This window comes from Eurytemora carolleeae, unplaced genomic scaffold (assembly GCF_000591075.1).
Source record: "Eurytemora carolleeae unplaced genomic scaffold, Eaff_2.0 scaffold29, whole genome shotgun sequence".
Lineage (NCBI taxonomy): Eukaryota > Metazoa > Arthropoda > Copepoda > Calanoida > Temoridae > Eurytemora > Eurytemora carolleeae.
Window position 1 is genome coordinate 446,078 of NW_019396073.1, and position 21,303 is coordinate 467,380.

Sequence of the window (21,303 nt, forward strand, 5' to 3'; positions counted from 1 at the left end):
AAAGGATGAGACTGTACAAGGAACATACAAAGGATGAGACTGTACAAGGAACATACAAAGGGGGAGACTGTACAAGGAACATACAAAGGGTGAGACTGTACAAGGAACATACAAAGGATAAGACTGTACAAGGAACATACAAAGGATGAGACTGAAAGACGATCTGAAATTATTTAAATATGACGATCCATAGGTTAAATACATCTTCTGTTTAAAAGATTGTTATTTTTACTGTCTTTTTAATGATTTTTCAAAGAAAGAAATAAGTTTACAGTTACAGAGAATCATAAAAGTAAGAAAACAGACAGCATAAATTCCGTACAGTCGTCTCTGAAGTCGCATACTTTGTGGATAACCTTGTATTTCAAACTTTAATTCTCATAGATCAAATAATCTAAGTTTTAAATATCAAAGGTTTACTCTATCAGGTTTCAAAGATATAAGGATTATAATATTTGAGTTTGTTGCAAAGACTCAATTTCTTTTATTTATAAAAAAGTAAGCTTTTTTTACAAATTCAGATTAGATCATTAACTTTTTTTACTACCGCCAATACCACAGTTTAAAAATAAAAGTTGCAATTTTTTATTTGGAATTTTGATTTTCAAATCTCACTACCGCCAATACCACAGTTTGAAAATAAAAGTTTAAATTTTATATTCTCATTTTGGAATTTCAAATCTCACTACCGCCAAAACTTCTAGTTTAAATGTATTTACATTTTCTAATTTCGAAAAAAAAGGCATTTGATAGTCTGAAAAGTCTCAAAAAAATTTACAAAAACTAGCTCTCAAAGCCTTCAATACCATTTTCTTTTACTTTGTACATAAAATTTTCGCTGAAAAAAGAAGGGATTTTATACAAATGAATAATTGAAGATTGAATTAATTTGCTGTGAAGATTTGCCGTCACAAAGAGCTAAAATAGAGTTCATGATTAAAGCGTCAAGTGTTGACATGTTAATATTTTGCATAGTATGCGTTATCTTTAGTAAACCTGTTTGACCATGTTTAACACTCCAAATACAGGGTGTCCCACAGCCACGAAACATCACAGTTTAGAGAAGACTTAAAGAATTAGCCTTAAATAGTTTGCAGGACCGGCATTCACTCGTAAATCTAATTTTGTAAATAAAATTCTAGAGTTAATTATCACAAAATACTTTATTCCTGGCATGTTATAATGTGACGTTCCTTTTATGTGCTTTCAATATGATCAGATTTATGGAGATTTTTGTTCACTTTTTGACAATCCGAACAAAATTCTAGATATAGATTGTATTTATTTTTAAACACAAAATACAAAATGATAATGTATGATGCTTCAGCTAAAAACAAAACACAAAAGAAAATTAGAAATGAACCAATTGAAAATATAATGTTTAATGATTCTGTTAAGATCGGTATTTGTTGAAATTTCAACTGAATTTACATGGAATTTACATTCATTGTGCATTTACAAGTAGATACTAAGTCAGCACTCAAATAATCAAAACATTTTTAGTATAGCAACATGGCGTATTTTCCGGGAGAAATTTTTTTATATTTTTGAAAAATTAAACGTTTTTGTAAAACATTGTAGCTAATCATTATCATTATCATAATTTCTATTTTTTTAACATACCCTAGACATTAAAGGAGCAAAATAGTTTAATATGTATATTTGTACTGCTCTCTATTGTGTTAAAGGTCCTCCAGATTTTATTATGTACTGAAAACATAAATTAATGATTATATGATTATACATAAAATAATATATGGTTATGCATAATGCGTGTTACTATTAAAAAAATTATTTTATAAAAATGCTTTCTACAGTTTTATTTTTAGAAGAAAAAAAATTCTTAAAAGTATAAAAAAAAGTTCTCCAGTAATGCTAATATGATTTCATAAAATTCTGTTTTACCATTTAAATAAAAGGATTTTATGAAAATTATATCTACTTTACACTGATTATTTAATTTCTCAAAAATATAAAAAATGTTCTTCCGGAAAATACACCTTGTTGCTATACGTAGCGGTTTCTGTACGTTGGATTTCTATAAGGTTTGACTCCAAGAAGTAGGTGTATAGAGGGCCCTCTACACCTACTTCAAGTCATCTTTATTCTGTCATGTTTCATGGGACACTCTATATATAATTATTTTTTTTTTTGTAAGACATTATAATAGCATATTATAAAGGACATTTTTACCCAGATATAAAAAATGAATTGGAAAATATTTGTCATAACAATGTTTGGTTAAACTGCATATATTATTATTTGACAACCCCCCCCCCCCCAAACCCAACCACTTTTTCAGTATCCATCATCTATATCTGGAGGAGTATGCATAATCCGTTATGGATTCTATATGTCTAAATAATCCCAGAATGACTAGTTGAAAAGATATTCCATAATCCTGTTTCCTCTTATACTGCAATTCATAGACATTTCTACAAGACACAAAAATGTAAGGTTTTCCATATTACAAGTAATTTAATACTAAGGAAAATTTTATTAAATATTTTCAATAAACCATATTTGTGCACTAATGCATGAAATGTATGCAATTTTTCTGATATCCAAAATAAAGACGACATTTGTTTGTTTCTGTCTTCTGACTTATATCAAGTACCCAGGGGCGTATACAAGGCCCCAGTTAAGGGGACCAAGACCTCAACCCCTCTTGAAAATTGATAACAATGTCGTAAAAGGTGAAGCATCCCCTCACCCCTCCGATAATTCTTGTTTAAGCCTGGCCTGTCTGTATTGTATGTAACTCATTAATGGCTAATTTCTTAGACGTTCTACCATAGGTAGAACAAAGATAATATATATATTATCTTTGAGGTAGAACCAAAGTCACACTATGTTACGCTTACCAGAGCAGTGTAGATAGATAGATACGACCTATAGTTGTACCTTTTGCAACATGAATAAGAAATCGGCCTTAAGTTAAATTCGTGACTATAGTTTGAAATTATGCTCTATTGCTAATGAAAACCCAAATTTTGAATTTCTAACATTTTAGCAATTGTTTTTTTTTGTTCATTGCAGGATATTTTAAAATGGATCAACTTTATCTATTGAACTCAGGGGGATGATAGTTCTCTACCTGTGTGCTTAATTGGCTTTAAGTACACTTACAACTGTTTACTAATAATGATATACTATAGGTTAGGTCAGAATCTGCTTATAATAATCAAATATGCAGTACGCTCTCGGTATAGTTTTCGGCCTATACTTTAGTAAAGGATTAGCGTACATCATCACTCTATGTACTATAACCTCGTTGATTTAACTACACAATTGTTTGCTATCTGAAATAATTGAAAATATCTCAGTCATGCGCTTGCTTGTCTTTTCTGCAATAAATTCACAACTCGATTTTTAAACGAGCACGGATGGAAATTATCAAAGATATATTTATATTAACGAGATTGAACGCGTTAAATAAAACCGTTGATAATTCACTCTTAGAATTACGTTATACTATCCTAAATCATAAAAGTTTAAAATTATGGGAAGAATGGTGTTTTATCTTTTCTATAAAAATGTGAAATGTTCAGATTAAATTACATGATGAAAATTGCATGTTTACATTGAAGAATGCATTTTTATGATAATATTAAAATATATTCTTTCAACAAAGAGAAAATCTAACCTTAACAGAACCCTTTTTATTAAATAAAAAATCTTACCCTTCGTTTATTTAAAGCCTGATTATTTCCTCCTCCTCCAGTTATCTAAAGTACGAATAGAATATTATTAAATTTAATTAATAGATTAATCTAATCATTTCAAATCTTAATTTATTTCTAAAATAACCCTGAACTTAATTTCAAATTTTGTGAAGTTTAAAAAGAACTTTTGCATCACAGGAGGCAGCTAGCTCAAGCTTTTAAAGGGAATGTTCGCAACAAAAATGATAAATTATGAATTTAAACACATTAATGTTTTCTTCAAAATTTGATGTAAATCTCCCAAAAATTCGTGGTTGGTCTACCAGAGTTCATGCAAGATAGTCAACAAACGATTTTTTTGGGAGTTCAAGCGGCCAGAGAAGGAATTCATTCAACACAAAACCCATTTCTGAAATTACATTTCTTCCTCTCGCTCTCTGCTCCCTACATAAAATCTTTTTTTTTTAGAAAAACAACACTTTTCAAAGTCCAACATTTTTGTTAAAGGAAATATCATATTTTTGTTTTTTTGGATTGGGAGTTGATAATTAAAATTTGATAAAAGGTATTTCATTTGAATACGCTGTTGTAATAATAAAGATCATTTTCTCAGACATTTTTTTCTANCCCCCCCCCCCACCTTTCCCCTCATCTCTTCTTCTCTATTCTATTCAACTATATAAGTCAAGCAATTATACGTCACTAAACACTTTAACATCAGGATCCAAGCCAAATCTGTTTAAAATAAATTAATATTTCTGTATGTTGATTAAAGTTTTAAAATGACTAAAAATGTCTTCAATTTAATTTCTTTTTGTTTGTTTGCATATATGAAGAAGAAAAAACTTGTTATTCATGTATACAAATTATATATTATTTAAAGAAGTTGTTATGACAGACCTAAGAAATTATAAATTTTACCGAACCATTTACATGCCAGAAATATGTCATAAAATATGGAAATAGTTAAAACACAGTTTAGGTCAGATTTGGAATAGGTCCAAATGAAAAAAACCCAGCAACATTTAAAAAACTTGTTATGCATTACAATTAATATAACTACACAATCATGCATTTAAGTTCAAGCATGCATAATCCATACCACAAAGTATAAATTTATGATTTGAATAACCAGGAGTTAACCTGAAAAAGTTATTTTCCTAAATGATATTATATTGCTAGATACCTTTTCAAAGCCTTACAAGTCTCTGAGCCCTGTAAATTTAAAGCTTCTACAAATGTCTACTGTAAAAAAAGAAAGTATGACTTTATCCAATGTTTTTTGATTGTTTAATATTATAGAATACACAAGACGCATGTATTTTTCAAAAGATTTTTTACGAAGGACAGTTTTTATTTGTTACAAATCTTTTTCACAATTTACAATTTAAAATTTTCTAGATAAGTAAGAAGTATAAAACTACAACACAGGGCATGTGAATCCGTTGGAACTGGTTAGAAAGTGACTTAAAAAATGCTTTTGTTTTAAAGGCTAAATTTACCAGTTTCCTTTAGGATATGTTATCCTTTCGTATGCTAACTACATATCTAAATACTTGATTATGAACTGTAAAACCATATCGGAGAAAGAGTGCAATCAAATTTTGTGATAATAATTTTTCAATCAATTACAAACCAAAACTACAAACTGTGAACTTGTAATTAACTATTTATTACTTTGTTAGATTGGTTCTTGGATTTGTCGTCTTCTCCTAGCGTTGGTTCAGTATCCTTAGCCAATTGTTGCGCGGCACGTTGCTTGCGCACCTTACTAGCTACAATAGCGGCCATTTTTATTTAATTCCCGCCTTTTTTCTCAGCTTCATTCTTAATTCTATGTACTGCAGTACATCTCATCTAGATAATATCAAAATATTACAGAACCAACCTGCTTAGATGATAAAGACACCATTTGAGATATATAACATTTTGGGGTTCATTGGATCTTGCATGAAGAATTTCTATTAAAACACAGCTTTTTAATTGCTTCCTCACGTACGTAATTTTGATAAAATGGCANCCCCCCCCCCTCGTGTTAAATGCTCCCAGGGCAAACTTCTGCTCTGCAAGGTTTGGTCCGGGAGAGATTTATTAGAGGAGGGATAGATTGAATAAAAGGATACGAGAATACAACCCGGACAGTGTCTACTACTCACATTCAGATCTACACAAACCAGATATTTGATTTAATTATTGACACGATGAGACCTATGAAATAGAAGTTTGTAGAATGAAAAAAACGAAAATTCAGCGAAACTATACTATTTTGGCGAAGGAGAATTGAATAGAAGGAGAGGGCGATAGGGTTTCCGTACACTTTGCTGTGACGTTTTTGGACTGCTGAAGAACTAGTTTTTGCGTAACAACTGTTGTTACGCAAAAACTAGTTCTTCAGCAGTCCAAAAACGTCACAGCAAAGTGTACGGAAACCCTATCGCCCCCTCCTTCTATTCAATTCTCCTTGATTTTGGCCATTAGCTTCAAATTGGTAATAGAAAAAAACACTGGGAGGTTGAGATCAAGAAATAACTGCGCCTGCCACGGACGATAAACTTAAATTTTTTGTAAGGATCTATTTTTTTATATGACAAGTCAAAAGACCCTATAACTACCTTAGAACAGAACCGTTTCTTTCTTTGAAAAGAATATTAATGACAACCTTCATGCAGTATATCATGTACTGTATGTACAATGTATACATGCATTTTCTTATAGAGAAGTGTGCATCAAAATACACTGCCTTTCTAAATCAGAGATACTTATGAGCAATTAGGTAATAAGGCAAGGAAGGTTAATTGCTGTTGCGTATTCTCTGCGTACATATCGAGACCAGTTCTCTCTGGGCTGTGTTTGTAAACAAGAATAGATGCATCAGTCCTCCTTTAGTATCCGATGAGAATAAAAGCTTTTAATTTTCATAATCTTGATAATTTACATAAAAGTTTCCTACGACCAGAATATTTCATTGATTTCTTATGTTAAAGATGGATCCCATGTCAGACTTTACAGCCCAGAGATAGTACACTGCAGTACACAAAATGAATACACCTCTGAAATAACTATCTTTACATTATAATTCTTTGCTTATGAGGAAGTCCGGTTTTGGTAGGTTGAAATACAGTCCTTAATAGACTCTTAAATTATTGAAACCATCAGCGATTCACACTTTCAATGATATTGTTTTCACTTTTTTCGAAATTTTGATCAAACATGCCATGCTAGAGTAAGATTAAATGTTATTATTTCTATGACTGTAAAACATGCCCTAGCTGCCTTAAAGTCGACCCTATGCTTTAAATACCCGGTTTGTTTTTGGTAGGATAAAAAAGCTGTGACCAGGACCAGGTTATAAAAAAAACTTATCAATTAAAAAAAAGCAATATTGAAAGTTTAATACATATAACAGGTCGTTCAAAAATGGCATTTTATGGTTTTTGTCGACATAATTATCATTATATTTTCACATTATTCCTTGAAAATTTTTTCTGCAATACTTTAGGTAATAATTTAAATAGAGAAATTCATCATGTTTTTTGCGTCTTTTTTTCCTTTATTTTTCATTCTAAGTTCTAAGTAGGCGAATATATCAATACAATGGAGATGGATTTTTATTTAAGTTTTGATTGTCAACAAGCTTTTTTCGAATTATAAGTTTCTCATTTATTCCATGTTTATGTTTATCAAGCTGTTTAAAAGTTTGATTTAAATCAAAATTAAAATCCAAAGTGGTCTTCATTGTATTGATATAATCGCCTACCACTCTTTTTTCAACCACGCCCGTCCCATTGTTTTATACAATGTTTACATGGTGTACATGTGTACAGTTTTTCATTGTACAATTTTTAGTACAAAACTTGCTGGTTTTGAGACAATAAAAATAGTTTTTTTTTTATCAAGTTTCAGCAAAAGCTGAAAATGAAAAGAGTTGGTTTCACATAATTTGAAAAATCAATTACACAAATAGTATCCCACCAGGTAATTGCTAATTTCAAGTAACAAGTGTGTTAGAGGTGAGGTAGAACCTAAGACTGTGTCTATATAAACTGGACGGTGGAGCCTCAAACCTCAGTTTATATATCGTATATATATATATGGTTAAAAGGTAAAACTTTTAAATATAACTTTTTTAGATTTTTCTTAAAGAACTGGCAAATTCACAAGTATTTGGTCCTTTATTCAAAGAATATCATCAAGGGGAAGGGGGCGTATAAGGGTGGGGCAAGGGGGGTTGTGTTTTGTTTTGTTTAAAGGAGAGATTGAGTACTACTAGCTTGTAAGTTAAATGGTTTGATGTGTACCTTTGAATCTTGTATTTAGGACTCATATCCAAAAAGTCAAATGTTTTGAATTTACAGTTCAAATTTGACCCCTTTTCCCATAGGTGCTCCTAAGGGGGGGGGGAAACATGTTTTGCCCCCTAGATGTAAATCTGTATACGCCCTTGAATATCACATTACACGATTCTTTAAAACATGCATCTCAAACCTTGTTCTATTAAACACTGTTGAGTAAATTGAAACTTGCCTTGGAAAAGCACTTAGAATAATTCGGACAATTTCAATTTCAAACATGGACTAGATTAGAATATGGGCTAAAAAAGCACAATTGTTTTATTTTGTGAGAATAAAATTGCTTGATTCATTTTTAGAAATAAACTCACTTACATTTAAATTATATAGTTTGCTAATTATCTAACTTTATATTCTTTTTCTTTAAAAAAATCTTTAGGAAAGTTTTTTTAAATGCTTGAAGTTTAAAATCCACCTGCCCCTTGTAGACCTGCAGCCTTAATTATCAGGAAACATGCGTCTTATACTCAATGGAAAGAAAGAAAAAATTCTTATTCAAAGTGAGAATTATACCTTTTGAATTCAAATTTAAAGTGGGAATTATCCCCCCTTGAATTCTTATTCCAAGTGGGAATTATGTTTTTGGACTGCTGAAGAACTAGTGTTTGCGTAACAACAATAACAAAGGCAGCCGGTCTAATGTAAACAAACATGAGTAAGTATACGGTGAATCTTCACCTAACGCCAGAAATGCCAGATGTTTGTTTATCATTTGTGTTATTGTTTACAAGCTTTATTATTGTTGTTACGCAAAAACTAGTTCTTCAGCAGTCCAAAAACGTCACAGCAAAGTGTACGGAAACCCTATCGCCCCCTCCTTCTATTCTGAATTATCCCCTTTTGAATTCAAATTCAAAGTGGAAATTATCCCCCCTTGAATTCTTATTCAAAGTGGGAATTATACACCCCTTGAATTCAAATTGAAAGTGGGAATTATCTCCCCTTGAATTCAAATTGAAAGTGGGAATTATCTCCCCTTGAATTCAAATTGAAAGTGGGAATTATCTCCCCTTGAATTCAAATTCAAAGTGGGAATTATACCCCCCCTGAATTCTTATTCAAAGTGGGAATTATCCCCCCTTGAATTCAAAATTTAAAGATGGAATTATCCCCCTTAAATTCAAATTTTCCTGTAGGCCTCTGGTATATTGATTTTTTAAGTGTCTGTATACTGTGGGTCCGAGAAAACTATGAAGTAAGAAGACGACATTTAACTCAAGCGATCTTGTTTGTTTTTAATAAGAGCTCGAAAATCAAAATGTTTTATGTACTGTACTGTGCAAAATTGCGGTGGTTCATGTTCTGTGGATTATCATCTATATACAGGGTTACCCACAAAGGATGATACCTCAGAGGTGATTGTACGGAATTGTCTAATCCGTTTTTTTGCGTTCAGGGTTCCTTGTAGGCCAGAACTGGGTTATTTCTCTGCCCTAATCATTTAGTAAACCATTACATTAATGCAGAAACTTATTTACTTTGATTTTATGTTAGGTGTTTGTTTGTTTGTTTGTGTCCAATGGACGTCAAAACGGCTGAACCGATCAGACCCAAAATTTGTGTGGGTCTTCAAATGTCAATAAGCAATAAGAACGCTTTTAAATACTCAGTTAAACAGCATCTATTGGAAAGATTAGAAAACTTTTTTTGTAATAAACTTTTCTGTTATACCTGCTCTAGACTCTAAATCTTAAGGGTTAAACAATTACGAATCAATTATTCCTTTTCTGCCCTGATATCTTCTGGAATTTGTTAAGTAAATTTTGGTGTACAGATTGTAAAGGGTGGGGGTTTTATCTAGTTATTAACGATCTCATCATCTTTACTCATTTATATAGATTTCCAGTTAATCATATATTCAGAATTGATAAATTGAAATTTGTAAGGTTATGTATTCATTGGAGTCCAGATTGTCCTGATTATTTAATATTTACAAATCATAGTTGAAGCTTAGAGGTCTCTGTTCTCCTCTATCCAATCCTCCTGCCCTACCTAAACCATCCACCACCACACCGTCAATACCGTATCTATAATTTTTCTTTCTTTTATTATCGAGCAACTGGGGAGCTGATATGAAAACAGCTACAGCTATAGCAGTTCTCCAGACGCAGAACATTAATCAGTTGACAATTAATCTACCACTTGTAATAATAATCTTTAACAATGTTTCTGCGTAAATAAATAATATTTGATTTGAACATTTTTGTTTGTTTTCCTTTTACACTGTACACCGAGAGAAAATGCTCACAATTGAAATATAAAATGGGCGTGAAGCGCCCTGAAGCCTAGTTATTCTAAACTTGAGTATATCAGTCGTCTTTAAATAAGACAGTTTTATGGGTAGCACTTTATATTTTAGTTGTTTACAAGAAAATCTGGTCTCATACAAATGATTTCTTCAATGTACTTTTATGTTTGGGTGTACTCAAGTTTCTTTGTTTTGAAATCATCAAAAATATATGTTTCTCTGTCGGGTTTTCAGAAAAATATATAATCTTAAAACAAACAATATTAATAGTGAATGGGTTTGAAAAACATGTGTTGATAAATTAGGGTGAATCAAAATCACATAAACCCCCTGGCTGCTTAGAAAAGTTGAAAACAATTAAAAGACTGCAGGGTCGTCTTAAAACACTTTGATTTTTCCTCACTAATCCAGATATACTTTTCGTAGCCCTAAACATGCAACTTTTAAATCATTTGTTTTTAGCTTTAGTCTGTAAAAAATTATCTTAAAATAAGTCACATAGATTTTTGAGTGAGAATTAGCAAATATTTGATCACTATGTGTAATATCATCATGAAACGATTGGAGCTAATTTATAATTTCTCTTTTTTATTTTACTCTAAATCAAGCTCGACGGAACATACAAACTCCCTGGCTGCGCTGTCAAGAAGGTAGGATCGACGGATCATACAAACTCCCTGGCTGCGCTGTCAAGAAGGTAGGATCGACGGATCAAGCAAACTCCCTGGCTGCGCTGTCAAGAAGGTAGGATCGACGGATAATACAAACTCCCTGGCTGCGCTGTGAACAAGGTAGGATTGACGGATCAAGCAAACTCCCTGGATACGCTGTGAACAAGGTAGGATCGACGGATCAAGCAAACTCCCTGGCTGCGCTGTCAAGAAGGTAGGATCAACGGATCAAGCAAACTCCCTAGATACGCTGTGAACAAGGTAGGATCGACGGATCATACAAACTCCCTGGCTTGCGCTGTACCGAAGGTAGGATCGACGTTAAAAATAAATGACACATTTTTTTGGGGTCCAGGGATATAGATTTAGAATTTAGAAAATTAGAGGTTGAGTCGAGTTATCAGTTCAGATCTGCCTATTTACTAAAGGCTATTGACTTATGTATCATTTATACAAGTAACAAATACAAATTTAGATAATTCACTACTCACTAAGTTTACGTTAATTCCCATGGAAAAATAATGAAAAAGAATAAGCTGTATTAGCTGTATTAGCTGTAGTAGCTGTATTAGCTGTATTAGCTGTATTAGCTGTAGTAGCTACGCACCACAACTTCACAAGGAGGGAAGACTATTCATGTTCACGACCACAGAATTTGTGCAAAATTTTAAGTGTTTGTCCTTTTAACCAAATTTTCAAAAGTTTGTGCAAATTTTGTCTTCGCGCAATCCAAGGATTTAATGCAAGGAAAGTTATTTCAGAGGTGTACGCATCTTTTGTACTGCAGGGTACTGTCACTGGGCGATAATGTAAACACAAGACGGGTGTCGAAGCCTGGCATGGGATCCATCCTTTAGATATTCCGCCCAGAGAGAACTGATTTTAATATGTACGCAGAGTATACGCTTGCATTACATTCTTCGCGCAATCTATGACATAAAGTTCCAAATATAAAGAAAGGGAAGATTCGAATTTGTAGCGAGTGTTCTGTTCCTATAAAATAACAATGCAATAATTCTAATTCCTCAGATTAAAATAGAAGGAATCCAAACTATAACTTATATTTCTATTTTTCCATGGGAAAATCTAACTTTTATTAAAGCACACTACTAAGTGCATTTTTATGTACATTATTCTAAGTACAGTGGTCGTAGTTCATATAAATACAATGATGACGACTTTCTGTTTAGGAAATAATAATGAATTAGAAATTTGTTGTTGTATTTGATGTATGCATATCCCAGCTACAGGACTTTTCAGAAAACATAATATTTAAGTATATTTTACATTATTCGATTAAATTTAATTTCATATTTAATTCCGTTTATGGTCTCCGTAGTATAAAGCTTATTGTAGATATCAAAACTAAAACTGTCTTTATTGTATTGATACATACGACGACCATGTAATCTAATTCTAACCTAGTTCTTTTTACACCTTGATAGAATGCTTCTAACTCAGAACTTTGTCTGAAAAATGGCAAAACACAAAAATATTTAGGATTGTGGTGAAGGATGGTGCTCCTTATACTTGATCTTTCAAAGTCCAGAGATTTTCTACAAAAGTTTTCTTTTTGTCAAACATTGCAAGCCACCCCAGAACGTTTGACGCTTTCGTGTTAAATATTTCAAAGATATTTTAGAAAGGTTAACAACTACAACAATATATTAAAGATAAGTCTAACAAGTTTAATGTTCGTTCATGAACGGCGAAAGCTCTGAACAATCCCAGTTTAAGAAAAATTTTAAAATTTCTATTTTAAGTTTAAAAAGTCTGGACTCTGACTACGCGTTGAAGGAGAAGGATTTACCTCATTTTCATCCATTTTGAATTCAGGTATTAAGGTTGGATCAAACTGCCATTGTTTCTCTATAGATTTCTTGTACTTCATGTACGGTATATCAAGGGGGTTGAACCGGACTCCAAATGGCCGAATATACGGATAAATGATAGGTTCTGCTCCCCGGGCTGAAGAAATTTTTTGAGTAAAAAATCGTTGATGGCTTAGAATACAGGGTGTCCCAATAATTCTGACAGCTTTTAAACAGCTAGAACTCTGTTCGTTTTTTGAACTTTTTACAATCTGTCAAAAGATGTGTGTTGAATATTTTTAATATAACAAAAATCCTCGAAATGTATTGCAAAGAATCATGGTTTAGGTCTACTATGTCTAGCAAAAACCAGAAAACAAAATTTCTGCAAAATATTTTGCTGAAATCTTTTGACAGATTGTAAAAATTCCAAGATTAATGGGACGCCCAGTAGGTTGAAAATAAGTGTTAGCACATGAGAGAGATGCATAAATAAATACATATTTTAACCATACAATACTTTTATTAAATTGTAGCGACATTAACCATCTTCTGTTAAAGCAATTAGTTTTCCTTTCCTTCAAAAACTGTGATTTTAACATTTTTTTTGTATCTTTAAATAAAAACAACTTATCAATTATTTAGATTCTAATACATTAATAATATCATATTATTATCATGAAATCCTTAGGCTTTATTGATTCTTTTCTTGGCTTGCCTAATTTTTCTCTTTTCTCGCGTTCACGTTTTTGTCGAACAGCTGTTGCTCCAAACATCACTTAAACCTTAATCCTGAACAGCCGACAGTTTAAACCTTTTAATTCAGACATCCTGGATTATAACCGTATAATCCAAACCTAATCTGAATTTAAACTAGCTATATCTTGAACCTTCGTGATAATCAGGGGCGGCCACAGCCAAGGGGGGGGGGGTGAGATTTTTAGGTACGCACTATGTGTAATATCATCATGAAACGATTGGAGCTAATTTATAATTTCTCTTTTTTATTTTACTCTAAATCAAGCTCGACGGAACATACAAACTCCCTGGCTGCGCTGTCAAGAAGGTAGGATCGACGGATCATACAAACTCCCTGGCTGCGCTGTCAAGAAGGTAGGATCGACGGATCATACAAACTCCCTGGCTGCGCTGTCAAGAAGGTAGGATCGACGGATCATACAAACTCCCTGGCTGCGCTGTCAAGAAGGTAGGATCGACGGATCATACAAACTCCCTGGCTGCGCTGTCAAGAAGGTAGGATCGACGGATCATACAAACTCCCTGGCTGCGCTGTCAAGAAGGTAGGATCGACGGATCATACAAACTCCCTGGCTGCGCTGTCAAGAAGGTAGGATCGACGGATCATACAAACTCCCTGGCTGCGCTGTCAAGAAGGTAGGATCGACGGATCATACAAACTCCCTGGCTGCGCTGTCAAGAAGGTAGGATCGACGGATCATACAAACTCCCTGGCTGCGCTGTCAAGAAGGTAGGATCGACGGATCATACAAACTCCCTGGCTGCGCTGTCAAGAAGGTAGGATCGACGGATCATACAAACTCCCTGGCTGCGCTGTCAAGAAGGTAGGATCGACGGATCATACAAACTCCCTGGCTGCGCTGTCAAGAAGGTAGGATCGACGGATCATACAAACTCCCTGGCNACCGTATAATCCTAAACCACCAGGACTACATACCGTATAATCCTAAACCTCCAGGACTATAAACCGTATAATCCTAAACCTCCAGGACTATATACCGTATAATCCTAAACCACTAGGACTATAAATATAAACCGTTTAATCCTAAACCTCCAGGACTATAAACTAAGTAAAAGGGATAAACATTTGAATGCATTACTATTTTCGCTTGAAAGTTTTTCCGTTCAAGTATTCTAAAAATATTTTTCCTTGTTTGCGATTGCATTTACACGTGTCTGAAATATTTGTATATCTTATTTTTAGAGGGCACTACATTATATTATGTTCTTTAAGATAATTTAATAAAGTAAATAATCTGATTAGCAAGGGAACACAGGAATCAGATCATTTCTTTCCCTACATAGTACATACACGAAATTAGAGTACAAAATACGTTTGGAAAATCTTAGGAATGAAAAAACAATCGTCTCCTTTGTATTGATATATTGTGCACCTACCACTGTATTAAAAGTATTAAAAGATTAAAATATTTTAAAAGTTGAACATAAAAAGAAATTATACAAACATTGCAAAAATTTATTTAAAAATGTGAGTTTCTAAGTTAAAAGTTAAGTTAAGTTAAAAGAGGAAAAGGAAAAAAAGACGCAAAGAACAAAGAGATTTCAATTTTGCAACTTTTCTGTGTTCACTTATAAACTTGTAATTTGAAAAAGAAATCAAGACTGAGTTGAAAGTCGTCCTCATTTTATTGATATAAACACCGACCCCTGTAGATCTCTAGTTCTCTAATTCTTTAATTCTTTACTTCTCTACTTCTCTAGCTTTGTAGATTTATAGATCTTTAGTTTTTTAGTTCTTTAGTTCTTTAATTCCTTAGTTCTCTAGTTCTACAGTTCTCTAATTATCTTGTTCTCTAGTTCTCCAATTCTTTAATTCTATAATTCTCATGTTTTCTAGTTCTCTAGTTCTCTAGTTCTCTAGTTCCCTAGTTTTCTAGTTCTCTAGTTCTCTAATTTTCTAGTTCTCTAGTTCTCTAGTTCTTTAGTTCTCTAGTTCTCTAGTTCTCTAGTTCCCTAGTTCTCTAGTTCTCTAATTCTCTAGTTCTCTAGTTCTTTAGTTATCTAGTTCTCTAGTTCTCTAATTCTCTAGTTCTCTAGTTCTCTAATTCTCTAGTTCTCTAGTTCCTTAGTTCTCTAGTTATGTCTAGTTCTCTAGTAATGTAGTTCTCTAGTTCTAAAGTTCTCTATTTCTCTATTTCTCTAGTTATTTAGTTCTCTAGTTCTCTAGTTCGCTAGTTCTCTAGTTCTCTAGTTCTCTTCTCTAGTTCTCTAGTTCTCTAGTTCTCTAGCTCCCTAGTTCTCTATTTCTCTAGTTCTCTTCTCTGGTTCTCTAGTTCTCTAGTTCTCTGGTTCTCTAGTTCTCTAGTTCTTTAGTTCTCTAGTTCTCTAGTTCTCTATTTCTCTAGTTCTCTTCTCTAGTTCTCTAGTCATCTAGTTCTCTAGTTCTCTAGTTCTCTAGTTCTCCAGTTCTCTAGTTCTCCAGTTCCCTAGTTCTGTAGTTCTCCAGAACCTTTGATAGACTAGAGAGCAGAGATGTCCAACTTAAACTGTAGATGAATAAGATATTCAGATAGATTAAAAATCTGAAATTTTCTCTTTTGATTAAAAGTTTTGTTTTTAAATATAAAACATTTTGGAAATCTATTAATACATATGAAACTAGGTTTAAAATGTAAGATAAAGATATTCTTGGATTTATTTTAAATCTTCCTTGATAAAGTTTGTATTAAGTTGGTTCCAATCTCTTAATTGAAGAGAGTTTTACTTTGAGATTTATATTCAGGTTCTCAGAGACCGATGTCCAGGTTTTTTCAACTTAAAAAGATTTTGTGCAACGAGAAACACACATTTTTTAGCTATTTAAAACCTGGGATCTCTATGTGCACTTTTTAATTATGTTATAAGACTATTGTGCACTTTATCACTGACGATTACTTCCTAACACATTTCATTATAGACGTGTTATAAAGTTTTCATCCTGTTGTAATGTTAAACTAGCTGTATGATCGGTTCTATAATTTTCATTGGTTCACAGATTTACACTAAATATTCAAAATAATTCCAAAACTTTTTTCTTCAATTTATATAAAAATATAATTAACACTAACTTTTATTTTTTTTGCTTTATAAAAAGGCTACAATATATAGAAATTACTACTGCATCAAAACAAGATAGAAACACAAACAGTTCATAAGATTACCTTTACATAATTTTATTTTGGCATGATGTGTTTTAAAGGTTTTGAACTTGAATTTTCTCTGTATCTCAAAGATTCTTATCTTTTTAGATTATATTTTTTCCCAAGCTTCATCTTGAGCCATCTCGATGAAGGAAAAATGTCTATCAAGAATAATAGTGTAATAGATATATAATTTATATTACATTCAAAATTTGTCTGAATTGCTTTATTTGATCTCATTTATTCTTTGTTATGGCACCTCTATTTATTAAACCATGCTGTTCATATCGTGCTTCAAGACCTTATTAAATTCCACGAATACCAACATATTTATTATGCTTTCTCTCATCATGATGAAATATTTTAAAACACATAGTACATGTGCTTACATATCATACATAAAACATATATGTATAGTAAGTATATTTTCTAGTATGGTACAAACATTGTACACAACACTTCATTGATCTTGCAAATTCAGAAATGCATGAATGATACGTGTAGAAAACATATATGATGCATGTAAATTGCGTAATACATGTAAAAATACATGCAAAGTTCATACATACGTACATGTGTACTCAAATGTTCTATATGATTGTTTTGATTTTTTACTATTTAGGGTTAGTTTCAAACCACAACACAGTTTTGAAATGCAATTAGTTTTTCCTCTTGCAGATTAATGCTCAAGAAATAGGGTTATTCACCCAGAGAGGCGTGCAGTTTTTTATGTTTTTTTTCTCGGGGTCACCTCAAAAACTCACCCACCCACACTTATTTCCCCACTTTCTCCCTTGCAAGCAGGCGATGGTTAATAAAAGGTGGGGGGGGGGGGGGGGGTTAGTTTTTATTAAAACCCTCTATTTCTTCCGTCAATGAAAGCTTAGTTTAGGGTGGGGAAGGGAAGGGTTAAAGGGAGTTTTTTCTTTATAGTCTTTCTATTGCCTCTCCCATAAGCAACAGACCCCCTGCCTCACTTATATCGCCCCCACGAAATGTAATTTTAATGACGCCTCTACCTTGGGTACTGTAAAAGGAGGGGCTGTTTCAGCCTTCTTCCTATTGTTACGTACAGCTACGGCGGCTAACATGTTAAGTTATTCCTAACTAAACACCACTAGCTAGGAAAGCCAGTCTCCATAGCAGCTAAAATAGTTAGTTTAAACCTGGGCATACTGTAATAATTAAAGCGCGAATTTTGATTTAAATTTTCAAAGCCACACATGTATCCTGTAATGGTCTGGTTTAACGCCGCTATCTAACGCTGATTCAAAACAATTTTAATCAGACTTTAGAAAACGGCCACGTATTGAAACTGTGCACGTATTGAAATGTATTTACAGGTTGTGCAGTGAGAATTAATCTGTATAAACATAAAGCTTTATGTGTATATAATAATATAATAGATGGCACATATTAGATATAACTAGTATAGCATTAGATTATAACAGCACTTGTATAAAATTACTTTTGTTATTTCCAAAACCAACTAAGGAGTTGAGTTTTTGCCACAAACTCTGATTTTCTAATCCCTATATCTTTGTAAACCAATGTCTTAGACCTTAGATATTTCAAACTATTAATACTTATAGATAAAATAATCTAAGTTTGAAATATCAAAGGTTTGCACCATCAGGTTGAAAAGATATTATGATCAGAAGATTCGATTTTGTGGCAAAAACTCAATTCCTTTCAGATTTTTTTGGTAAACCAAGTACAGTTAAATAATTTGATTCTTAAACATTATACAATTTTGGGGGTCAGAATGGTAAATAAAGCTTTATTTCGGATGATTTCATAAAACAACTTCTTAATAAAACTTGATATGTGAAAGGTGTGGAGGTGGGGGTGAAGAATAAAGTTTGGGAAATATCTACCCGAGGAACCCTGTTAAACCTGGCTGCGAAATTGCAAAGTTAAAAGTTGCAAGAGTGAAGTATACTTGTTTTGCTTCAACATAATTTACAAGAATTAGAAGGATTATTTATTACAGTTCTAACCTTTCCTGATTCATTTTCAAGTAATAAAAGTATTTTTCTGGTAAAGTTTTACCGAATATTTTCATTTCACATTGTTCGTTTTAGTTTCAAAAACGACAAAGTTTTCTTCTTTCATGGAAATATGTATTTCCAAACATATTTTGTCTGTTATGCATATATATATANCCTTTAAGTGATGGTGAATGATATTATTTTTATATATATAACTAAAACATTTTAAGCAGACTTTTTAGTCGACTTTTTAAAGATAGTTCAATGTTAGATGTGCACTGTACAAAAGAGAAAAAAAGTTTTAAACATCAAGATATTAGAAAATATATATGTTAGTTAAACACTTCAAACATATTTTACTCAATTGTCAACTTCTAAAATTTACATTTCCCAAAGTACGTGGAGTATCCATAGTGCTTTCAAACATCTTTTTTAACAATAGATTCTTTATGAGAAATTGTTATTTGAGAAAGTTGACATTGTAGAGAAAAATATTTTGTGAAGTAGTCCTTATAAAAGACACTTAACACCTTATAAAAGACACTTAACACCTTATAAAAGACAAGACAAGCACAATCATGAATAAAGAATTATAAACAAACATTAAATATTCGAAATAAATAAGAAATACATTTCCGAACTTTTATAAGAAATAAAATAAGAAGAAAAGACAAGAAAGGTTCAGGAATATAAAATATTTAAACTCAATCCCCCTTCCTCAGGTTGGCTTTGAGAAAGAAGTTAAGCTAGGAGGGAAAACTTGAGTTTGCAAGATAAGTTGGTTTCTTGCTGAACTTTTCAATTCTTTAGTCTTCAAACTTGTATACATTCAATAGAAGGAGGAGGGGGGGGGGAGTATATTTTCATACAAAAAGGGGGGCATACACAAGTTATGGCTGAGGACTGAGGGGTAGTAATGGGACAGAGGACAAGTATGAAAATTAAAAAAGGGGGAAATCTTTGTTGTATTTTCTGTAAATCTCACACTTTCTTTACTGAAAGGTTGACAACATATCGCATATCAAATACATTATTACATTTTGATAAAAGAGGAAAAAAAAACATTTTATGTAAAAGATTTATATTTTCCTACCTGAATTGTGTCGGCGTTACAATCTTTTGTGGTTTTGCCAAATCCAAGCCTAAAAATGAAAAAAATGCAGTATTTTGCGATATTTTTAGAAATATTTGGCGCATTTAATGATAATAATAATTCCAATGACATAAATGAAATGAACAAGCAGATGAACATTAATCAGTAGCTTTCATAACGGGGGGGGGGCGGGGAATAGTTCTCTTGCCCCCCCCCCTTATGGCGCTTCTGCACCCCCTCCCTCGTGAGGTATAGGTAAAAAATTAGCTTGCCCCTTATGAAAAAGAGATTTTTTCCTCCTAACAAGTAGTTTGATCGCAAACATTTTTTGATCAGTTCTGTATTACGATTATGTAAAATTACATTTTAAAATGACAATAACTATATACGGCACTATATATCCAGCGTAGAACTGATCAATAATCTAAATTAATAATTCGATGTCGTTTATTTTCCAAAAGTTTAATCAGAACTTTAACAAGAACTAATTGTGAGTCTATAGGTTATTAAGAATCTAGGGAAAACGCCCTTTATGTGGCAAAAAGTAAACCTTCAAAAAAAAACCCCTATAATTAGTGATTAATGAACATTTAAACATTTATGCAATAGCTTCTCCATGACCTTCAAAGCTCAACAAATACCCCAAAAAAGAAACCAAAAACGTAAAAAATATATGGATTAAAATTCCAAAGTTTTGCATAATTTTGTTTTGAAAACGCATATATAAGTTTTTAGATAATAAAAACGACTTAATACGAACCGTTGAAAATCGTTGACTGCTCCGGCCTTTTCAGCAAGATCGGTATTCTTCGCTTTTTCTCGAACCTTCCTCAGCTGTGCAGCTGCTGCCGCAGCGCCGGCCATTTAACTAATATTCTCAACGCTAGGAGGCGCTTTTTAAATGAATAATCTGAAATTAGAATACAAAAGGCGACTAAACATCTTTACTTAATAAACTAAAAAGAACAGCCAGGAATGTGTACTACCCAATTGGTTCCATCAATTTTCAGGTTGAGTTTAAAAATGTGTCGTCAACCACTTTTAATCAGTCCAAAATTGTGTTTGAACAATTCCGTGATTTAATATTTAAATTAGAGAATGGTTAATTGCAAAATTACATTTAGAGGCATGTATTTTTTATATTTTGCTCGTTAAGAAATATTTAATCACACTGAACAAGACAGAAGGAGAAGGTCAAATAGATGGGACATCACTGGTAGGACTTTGTGACCTCGTCCCTAACTCGACTTTTTTTTACGTGCAAGTATGATGAGTCTAGGAAATAGGAAATATCGTGGACCAAGGAAAAAATCTGTCATTTGATAATTTTTTCAAATCTTTCTGAGAGATTTTTGCAATCTTAAAAAAATTGAGTGCCTTCTTTTCTTTTGGTCAAATTATTAGGCTTTAAAAGTTTACAAATTTAAATTATTTGAAGTTAGAGGTTGGAATATGTGTGGTTAATGTTTCCAAAAAAACTTCCAAATTAAAAACTTTGAGCCCCGCGTGCCAACCCTTAAACATCACAAAAAAAAATCTAATCGAAAACAAGCTTTACGTCATTCTAAACCAACCT

At 32.5% G+C, this 21,303-nt stretch overlaps 1 protein-coding gene across 5 annotated transcripts in view; it reads right to left on the reverse strand.

Annotated features, from left to right (window-relative positions):
- LOC111713312 (uncharacterized) overlaps positions 1-20,633 on the reverse strand; it is a 26,992-nt gene extending 6,359 nt beyond the window's left edge. Inside the window, exons 1-3 of one of the 5 annotated variants that reach the window (XM_023488152.1) lie at positions 20,488-20,633; positions 19,728-19,776; positions 3,684-3,728 (exon numbers count right to left, since the gene is read on the reverse strand). In XM_023488152.1, coding sequence (XP_023343920.1) covers positions 3,684-3,728; positions 19,728-19,776; positions 20,488-20,591 — 198 coding nt within the window. In that variant the 5' untranslated portion in view covers positions 20,592-20,633. The other 4 variants (XM_023488175.1, XM_023488166.1, XM_023488183.1 and 1 more) reach the window with 4 other exon arrangements.
- Between the last annotated feature and the right edge of the window lie 670 nt (positions 20,634-21,303).